The 9978-nt window shown below is 35.8% G+C and overlaps 1 protein-coding gene across 1 annotated transcript in view; it reads left to right on the top strand.

Annotated features, from left to right (window-relative positions):
• The window catches only part of CEP126 (centrosomal protein 126), a 36520-nt gene that overhangs the window by 22590 nt on the left and 3952 nt on the right, over positions 1 to 9978 (top strand). The window contains exons 5-8 of the mRNA XM_031066075.1: positions 1353 to 3144; positions 7363 to 7487; positions 7776 to 7863; positions 8392 to 8601. Of these exons, the coding sequence (XP_030921935.1) occupies positions 1353 to 3144; positions 7363 to 7487; positions 7776 to 7863; positions 8392 to 8601 (2215 nt within the window). The remainder of the gene's footprint in view (positions 1 to 1352; positions 3145 to 7362; positions 7488 to 7775; positions 7864 to 8391; positions 8602 to 9978) is intronic.

Here is a 9978-nt window from a genome sequence, read left to right as displayed (position 1 = left end):
GTATCTTTATCTCAGATCACAACTATAATGGAAGACTGCACCAACCGCTAAACATTTAGTGCAAGATAAGATTTAATTCAATAATAAAAAGTCTTTCAGGACTTACTAAGCTTTTTCTTCTGCAGTTTAATACATTTGTATAGCTATAAATTATACAATATTTAGATATAACAATTTTATTGGAATAAAAAATGTTTACTACAAAAATGTGTTAGTATTTGCTAAAGAATTCGGTGTTTGGTGAGTTTTCAAAATGTTAATTCAATGTCATTGCAAGCGGATATATAGTCACTCACCCTAGGTTAACAGATTTTGCTAGTTGAAACATTTTCCTTTTATTGAATAAGAGTGCATATCTAATTCAGCTTCTCTTAATTTTTCACACCAATTTTGTCCAACATAAGGTTTAAAATTACTTTGCTGCTAAGCTGTGTGAAAGTGAACTTCCAGGCAAGAATGTATGAGACTGAAAATTGTTGACATGCTTTTTTTCCTTTATGTTCATGTGTATTTTGAAATCTTGTACTTAACAAAATATGTATTTTCAACCACGTCAGCATCTCAGTGCTTGGATAGAGGAGCAATAGTGAAGAAAACATTTGTATAGTACATGCACACAGCTGTCCCACTGTGTTTCAGATGGTGCCAGTTGCTGTTATTCATGACTCCATTAAAATTTAATGAAGAGGTTGGGGAAGTGGATGAGTCCCTTATGCCCTGGGACTTGATCTGTCGTCATTGAATAGGACATATTTTCTTCTTTCTGAAAGACTTGAAGAAGGAGTTTCACTGGGGGGAGTTGTTAATCACTGTGGTTATGATAACCAAGAGACTTTTCTGTGTTTACCATGACAAGGCTTAACTCTTCATCACTTGTGGCACTTTCTCTGAAAAGAAGTATACTCAGTCTAATAATATGGAAAAGTTGCAGTTTGGAGTAAATCCCCTATCAAACCTTCATTTTCATGGATTTTCTTTCAATTTATAACTCAAGTACCCTTACAGAGGATGAAAACCACCCAGTCTCATAGGGAAATTCAGAAACAGTACTGATGTTCCGATAAATTTAGTTCCTTTTTTAATATTGCAGATTTATATATAAAGTAAGATTAAATTTGTTGAACTATGCTGCTCTCTCTTCTGGATTTCTTTCCAAACTATGTCATTTTCTTTTGGAATTTAACCCAGGTAAATTTTGACTTGATGGAAACACACATGGAGATATGACCCTAAGTCACAAAAACACTAGGCTCAATATTTATTTGGTCTAATCTCTCATTAATGAAAAATTATTATCAGCAAAACCACATTTCTGATAAATCTGAGAGTTTGGTTTTATGCCTGTATTTCAGAATTTTCATCAAGAAGTCAAAGAAACAGATGATTCAGAAAGCCTGATGAGCCTTGACAGTCTTGAGGCTGGAGAACAAAATGGAAATTGCACAACACAGAGTGAATCATCTTTTACCACACAGTGTGACTGTGCCCTGTATGATCCAGAAAAATGCCAGACTAGGAATAATGGTTTACTTCACACAGATCAAAGTACTTCTAAAAATGTGCATCTAAATAATTGTCTGAGAAATGTAGATTTGCTACACTACCGCAACATACCTATTCATGATCTTTTAGCTAAACATAATGTTCTAACTCCCGCTGAACATGTAAACACTTCAGAAGAGGAATCATCTGTTTCTCACAGATCTGGAAAACAACCTGCAGAATTCTCTGCCTCTGGTAAGCAAAAGAGCTCTGTAAGTAATGCATTTAGTTTTCTGCAAAACATAAAAGACAGAAGCAAGCCATCTTCTGGGACAGCTAGCACATTTGCCACTGGTCATCCTGTTTTCAATCCTAGCAGAGCCTGGGACAGCTCTGATTCTATTCCAGGAGAAAGAATTCAGGATCTGATGCAAGATCAGAGTTTTAAAATGACCCCACAGGAGAGAACTAAATCTATGCAAGCATCCAGTCAACCTATTGCAACATCTGTAATCTTATTTCCTAATCAGGGATGTTCCACTGGCATTCCCAGCACAGCTGATGTATTACCAAAGGACAAAAACATCAGTACAGGCTTTTTAAAAAATACCTTAGGAAAAATGACTGAAACACAAGAAGAAAATATTAAATGTATGAATGATATTATTTCAGAAACATCTTTATTTCAGGACATACCAAATGCCTCAGTTCTGTTGCAAGTTAAACAACAGAATAATAAAGAAGGAAAGGGAAATATAGTTGAAAATATGTCACTGTTATCTGATACAGGGTTCAATTCTGGCACTCCTGCACAGGACAAAATCCTGAAAAATAATATTCTTGAAAGAAAAAGAGTGAAGTTATTCAGAAGTATCTTAAAGAAGGGTTCTAAATATGAACCTAGTCATTTCAAAGCTGTGGTTACAGACCATGCGATCAGTTCTGGCACTCAACTCATGTCATCTATCAGAGACAGTTTAGAACTGGCAAAAATAAAAAACAAAAGTGCAGAAATTGAAAAATGCAATAGGAAGCTAAAATGGTGTGATGAAATTGACCAGATAATAATAGAAAACGATGAAAAATGCTGTGAAAAAAGCATCAGTGAAATATGTTCTTCAAAACTGCAATGTGTTCAAACTGCAAATAACGCTCTTAAGAATAATTTAAGTATTGTTGCTCAGCCTTCAAACCCCATGTTCATAAAAAATCATCAGGAAAATTCTTATATGTCAAAACCAAACATTAATACTGAAAAATCAAATAAAGAATACCCATCTCAGAATATATTTACATCTACAGGATCCTTTTCTGCTAAGAAAGTTTGGGTGGTATCAAAAGATGAAACAAGTAAACCCCCAGTATGTAGCAATAATGGTAAAGTTAAAGAAGGTGATCAACTCAAAAATAAGGCAAAAATAACCAGAAGAGCAACATCTGTAAGAGTCCAGTCACATTTTATGCCCAAGAAGAGAAGAGGCACTCTGATCCAACTGCAGTCAGCCACTGAAGCCAACAAGACTGAAAATGCTCCAGGGAAATACCTCGCACCTCACCCACCTTCCACACCTCTGCCAGGAAACAGAAGTGTTGAGAACACAGCCAGCCCTGGGTGTCAGTCACTGCCGCCTGCCAGCCTGCAAGCTACCAGTGCTCGCAGCAGTGATTTCAATGACAGGCATGTTGTGCCAGCCAGTCAGGTTTTAAACAGGAACAGTGCAGAAAACAGTGAGAATATTGCTGGCTGTGCTGGCTTGGCCACTACCATCTCTACACCTGACTGCAGCACAGCCAAGGACAAACCTTGGGCAAAAAATACTTGTTCTGTAAATAATGCTAAGGCAAGCGCCTGTCAACATCATTCAGTAACTTGCTCTGAGAGAAGACCTGTTAACACAAAAAATAGATTACATCTCCATCATATTCCAGCAGCTGGAAAAACAAGCACCTTCTGGCATGGAGCACATTCTACCCAAGCTCCAAAAGAATCTGCTTCTGGTAAGAGTCATGTTTCTGGTTCTGGGGTTGGGGAATGTTCAGACAAAAGTCTTCTTCAAATACATCACAGATTTGTTTTCAGTTAAAACATCCTACCTTTTCATCCATTCACACAACACAGCCAGTTTTAACAAGCTTTCACCATTTGTCATTCTCATTTCTATTCTAGTGGTGCCCAGAGGCCTCTCAAACGTCAATCCTCATTTCTAATAGCTCTCTGCAATATTAAATGAAAAGGAAGTCTTTTTCCTGAGATTATATTCATGACTAATGAGCAGATGTGACAGGTGGTCTGAATAATGATATAGGAGTAAGTGACTAAGTTTATACAAGTGAGTTTTACAAGGTAACTAAGAGTGATAGCTTATCCAACAGTCACTGCCATGTGAGAGTGAAAGAAGGTTAGTTCTACTGTTTTTAAAATGCTGACACTCTAAATGCCTACAATTACTGAGACTTAGTCCCAATAATACCATCAAAAGCTGAGCAAAAATTAAGATTAGTTAAAATTAAAGAGCTTCTGCCAGGCAAACATTGCTCAGCTGCAAAGTATATCTGATTTATAAAGAATTTTAAGAAATTTGAGGAACAATCCTGCATTTTATTAAAAATTAACCTTGGGAGCAATATGAGGCACAAATTGGTTGATAAGGTACAGGAAAGATGGATAAGAAATATTTGGGAGAGTAAACCTTAATCTCCTGGGGTTTACATTTCAATTGACATTTCTTGCTTTTTGATTTGCCTTGTTTGTCCCATGCAGCCTAGCTATATTCCGTGTCTTGGGCACTGATGACATCCTTGTGCTTTTAATTTCTGTGTAGTGTGCTGGTTTGCTTCCTGCTGTGTGCTGCAGCTGGAGCTCCTGAGAGCTGTAGTCCCTGCTTCAGGTACAAGAAGTATTCCAAACTGCTTCTCATAGTGGCATCACCCCAAGGTCTCGCCATGGAACTCAAAGATACTTTCTAACAAAATGATGAATATCCTTAACTTTAACCCACACACATTTTTACTTTTATCTACAGTAATACAGTTTTAACAGTTTTTACAGTTTTAATGGAGTGATTCAGAACATCTCTGTTGTGTAAGAGCAGATGCAAGCAGGTGAATATTCTTGGCCTAAAGCAGGGGTGGGAACAGAAAATATTTATCTCCTTGTCTGTTCCAGTTCAAAGTCAAACGGATGAGTTTAAGATCTGTGTAATGTGACTTAACCTATTTGATTTTACATTGGAAATTAATGAAGACTTGCTTTACCACGCCTTGCCTCCAGCAGAGATTTTTGTCTCTTGATGTCCTTATCTGCACATGAGATAAATGAATCAGGAAATGTCCTGGGTCCAAATTGTGCACTTCTAACAGTGTCTTCACTGCAGCTTTAAATGCTCATCCCCAGTGCCACATAACTCCAGCTCTTTTAAAGAAGGACTGAGTAACTGCCTTTTAAAATGTATGTGGGTTGCCCTCCCTCAGTATCTGCTTATATTTTGTATTTTGAAAGTCTTCTTTATTTTAAATACTCTAGATAGCTCTTACTGACTTGCTGTTATTTGTTCAATTGCCTGCAAATGCACATAGACACCACAGTCTTGTCCTAAAGTGCTTGCAGTGAGACTGAATACTGCACTGCTCTCTAGTAAAATATCTGCAGAGTTCCATGAGGTTTGTGAAGACACTGTAGAAAATGTGATCTGTTGCAATGCTTTGCCAAATGTACAGAAAGTGAGAACCAGATGAATACAATTGTTGTCCATGAGGATCTTAATTTAGTTTGGCTTCCAGGCTTCAAGTTGTATGTCTTCTCTCTGACAAATATTACAGCATATTATTCTAGCTGCATATTAGAATTTTTAACACCTTTCTTGTTCAGTCAGTAAAGGCTTTAAAAATGTGTTTAACCTTTAGCCTGTGACAAATCTGGGGCTAATTAATGTGCTTAAGGTTAAATAGCAGTACACTGCTCAAAATCTCATTCCCTAAAGATAGTATTGATTATTATTATTTTGTCTTATATATCTCAAAGGAATATTCTCCTTAGCATTGATCTAGTCTTGCAAATTAATTAAATAAAGTATTGATGCATAGACATAGAGCAACTTTGAATTCTATTTTTTCAGTAAAACATTATGTGATTACTAATCGAACATGGGGGTTCTTTTTTCTTTTTCTTTTTTTTTTAATTTTCTCTCATATTAATTTAAGATGATCACATCTCCTTTCTTTTTCAGATGTTATTCAGCACCATGTATTGTGTTACAATAATTTGCATATAACTAAATGGCAATGTTTCAAAGCTGATGTGTCCCATGTTACTATTGATGACAGCAGCCAGATCACTAGTTTCAAATATGTTTCTAGGATCAGTTCTTTTTCTATGAGTGATAAGAATTCTGCTTTAATGTCACTGTAAAAACCAGAAAAGAAATAAAATTGTGTTAGAATCAGTAATGCAACTCTTGGTCAAATTATGAACAGCTCATTAAACTGCACATGTAAATATTTATTGTGCAAATAAATAGGTAATTTGTGTTCCCAAGTTTAAATCAAGTAACGTTATTTACAAATCTAGTAACTGTGTTTACAAATATAGGTATGTAGATTCCTGAGTTGCACGTGAAAATTCTAGTTTGCACCTCCAGTTTGTATGCATGAAAGTTTAGTTAAGAACATAATTTTAATTTTGAGACTTGAGGCTTCCATTTTGAAAATGTATTGCTACACCAGGCAAAACTGAGATAAATTTGAGGTACTGTGTCTAGATTAGACCTCTCTAGCTGAGAGAAAATGCTGCCCAGCAGTACTGCCTTTTAAAAATTAGCACAAAGATGTATGAATTAATAAGATTAACCACAAAATGCCAAGCTATAGAAATAAGGTTTAAATCCATGACTTTTAAACCTCACAATGCCTGTGAGGCCACACCTGGAATACTATGTTTAGTTCTGGGCTCCTCAGTACAAGAGAGACATGGACATGCTGGAGAGAGTCTAGCGAAGAGCCACCATGATGGTAAAGGGACAGGAGCACCTCTCCTATGAGGAAAGGCTGAGAGAGCTTGGAGTATTTAGCCTGGAGAAGAGAAGGCCTTGGGGAGTCTTACCAATGTCTGTAAATACCTGGAAGGAAGCTGCAAAGAGGACTTTTAGACTTACTAGACTTATGGTGCCCACTGAAAGTACCTGAGCAGTGGGTACAAACTGAATCACAGGAAGTTCCCTCTGAACATCAGGAAACTTTTTTTTGTTGCAAGAGTGACTGAGCACTGGCATAAATTGCCGAGAGACTTTCTTGAGTCTCCATCCTTGGAGTCACTCAAAAGCCATCTGGGCATGGTCCTGGGCAATGAGCTCTATGTGACCTTGCTACAGTGGGGGCACTGGACCAGATGGCCTCAGAAGGTCCCTTCCCACCTCTACCATTCTGTGATTTTTGTGAATCACATAAACTTTGTGAACTACTATATGTTTTCTGCACACTACTATGGAATCTTAATGGAAGTTGAATCAATTAACATATAGATACAACAATTTATCAACAGTGATTTATTGAATTGGGCAGTTAGACTTTAAGATTATTCTCTAAATGTAGTTTATTTTCTGAAACATTACTTATTTGATATTTTTTTATATCACAGCTCAACTTTCATTCTCCTTTTTACTTGGTAACACCTTGTACCCCTGTGCAGACCATCTTTATTTTCTGGGACTCAATGTGGGGTTTCACTTAAGCTCCTTATGTCCACATCTAAGACAATTTAGGGAGATCAGATGTAGATATCTAAATGTGGACAGAGACATTTACTCCCCATTGTAAGTTCTGCTACTACTATATTTTTTTGTTGTTTACACATTTTTGTTTACTTTTGTCTGCATGTCATTCAAGGTGGTGTTCCTGTTACAAGACAAAATCAGGTTTTTGGCAACTATGAAAATAAACACCAAGGTTTTTCAGAATGCAGAAGACAAAGTGTCATCTCTAAAATATGGAAGCCTGGTCATCATGCACAGGTTAATATAAAACACCATAAAAATTAAAATGTTATTCATCTTCAAAATGGAAAGAGTTTCAGGAATATCAAATATTTGTTCATTGTCACATGATTTTGAATCAATGCTTATAAACACCTTGCTGTCACTGCTAATGAAAAGAATAAAACTAAGTAGAATACATCTCTGTATTTGTGTACCATAATATTTTTTTCACTTGAAAACATTGGTAATACAAAATATTAAAACATGTTCAGAAGGTAGTTACTTTAAATTATACTTAAAATACTCTTACAATATTTTTGATAGAATTCATTATGTGCTGTCCAGCTGAGTCCCATTCAATCTGCATTTGATCCAGTACAAAAGATGAAAAACATCTCTAAATCTGAGGAAGGTATAGTAACACAACTTACTTCAGTTCTTTGTTATACATAAAGTAGAATGACAGAATATACCCACTGTGTAACATGGCTTGTGTCTTTTAGCATCAGTGATTCTAAGTAAGAAAGGGTAATTCTATACAGCATTTTTTTCCTGTAAAGATAAGATATAGCATCATGTAGCATGATATTAATGGTTTTATAAATGCATTACAGCATATATTCCATTTTTATTCAATTCCTAGAGTTTTTTTAACTGTATGTGTCACATATAACTGTATGATGTGGACAGGTATTGCTTGTTATCATTACATATTTCCAAACTCAATAGTACCTTCTCTGGTGCCATTTGTAAGATAAATTAATGTCCTTAATTATTTCATTTTCTAACATTTCATGTTTCTTGATTTTCCCACCTTTTTCTTCTTTTAAAGTCAATTTTGTGTGTTTCCCAGACCTATGGTTATGAAAAAGAGCAGTTTATTTAAAAGTTTATTCAAATGAGCCCTTCTCATTTGAAGATCCCCCTGTAATCTCTTCAGTTTCAGAAAGCACTGCTCAGTTTCTAGTGGCAGAAAAACTAGCAAGTACACCAATTGCAGAGAGTGAAATCCTGGCAGTCATGGACCATGTGAAGCCAGCCAGACAGCTCTCACTGCTTAAAACGGCTCTGTGTCCAGGCAGGAGTACCCTTTCCATAGAAGAACAGAAGATTTTCCAGTCTCTGGATTGTCTGGATGAAAAGCTACAAAGTAAGTTGGATAATAAATATACTGCTATATCAGTTGATTAAATAACTTTATATTTTGTTGCCATCGATTTTTTTGGATGAAACCAAGAATCCTGTAATAGAAATATTTTCTGTTATTGTTGTTGTTTACTAAATGTATCAAACAGTGTATCAAAATCAGGAAACCCTTCTTTAAGTCAATGAAATTAATTTAAAATAATGATGACTTTTTCTTTGTCAAGAATAACTCTAAATGTGATGGGAGGATATCTTCAGATACCTGTTGTTTGTAAGAGATGTTTGTCAAAATTGTTCCATCAAGGTGCATCGGGTGCATCAGCCTCACTTGGAAATCTGTTCCAAAGCTTATCCATCTTCATTTTTTTGCAATTCTTTTTGCAAATTATTGCCCTCTATGTCATACAGTTTTGCAAATGTAGCCCTTTATAATGAATGGGCTTTTCATTTTCTTTCTTCTAATATTTTAGAATGTTTCTCTTCTCCATGAATTCTGAAAGGCTAGAAATAATAAATAAGGAGTTCTGACGTTGCTGCAGATAAATATAAATGTACACATGAATATTACTTGTGCAACCATTTAAAAATGGCAGACTTACCTAAGTGTTCTCTAACTTGTTCTTCCTTTATGCCAGGTGGATTTCTTACCTGCTTTATACTGGTGCTCTTTATATGAACTCTCCAGCCACAGCTTCCATGTTGCTGACGAATGTGGGGAAAAAGTACTTGTTCTTAATAATTTAATAATTCTTTCCCCTGTGATTAGTCAGCTAACACTTTCTTTAGTCATCCTATGATATTGCACTTGAAGTACAAACTTACTTCTTGAGTCTCTTGCTTACTTTACGATTTGCTTTGACTGATGTGATCATACCAGTCTTCCATTAAAAAATCACATCAGTTTGGCATAGTTTTGGTATTTTGTGTGCTCCGTTCTGTACTTGAAATCAGTGGGAACCTTATGACTTAGTCTCTTCTGCTTGGCTGATTGGCTTTTTATATGATTGGAATAATTGCTTGCCATTTGTGCTCTACGTGGAATTGCCAGCTCTCCTTAATTTTACATCTTCCTTGCACTTTTTTCATATAAAATTTTACATGCTAATTATTTGAGCTTATTAGAATGTGCTTTCTTAAAGTCCACTGATTTCACTTTACTATTCCACTACTATTCTTTCTGGAGTGCACTATTTATGATCAGGTTGCCTAAGTTCACCCCCTTATTGACTGGAATGAAACTAAACCAGGGTTTATTAAACTTCTGCGCAGTATCCATGTATTTCTACATTACATGGTGAATAGTCTGACTATGAGGAAAAAGGCTTCAGTTTCCTATAGACTGCAACAGCAGAATAAAAGATCTTTGCAATTGTTTAGAAAC

Source organism: Geospiza fortis, unplaced genomic scaffold, assembly GCF_000277835.1.
Source record: "Geospiza fortis unplaced genomic scaffold, GeoFor_1.0 scaffold16, whole genome shotgun sequence".
NCBI lineage: Eukaryota > Metazoa > Chordata > Aves > Passeriformes > Thraupidae > Geospiza > Geospiza fortis.
Note: the sequence above shows the minus strand (reverse complement) of the source record. Positions and strands in the feature narration are given on the sequence as shown.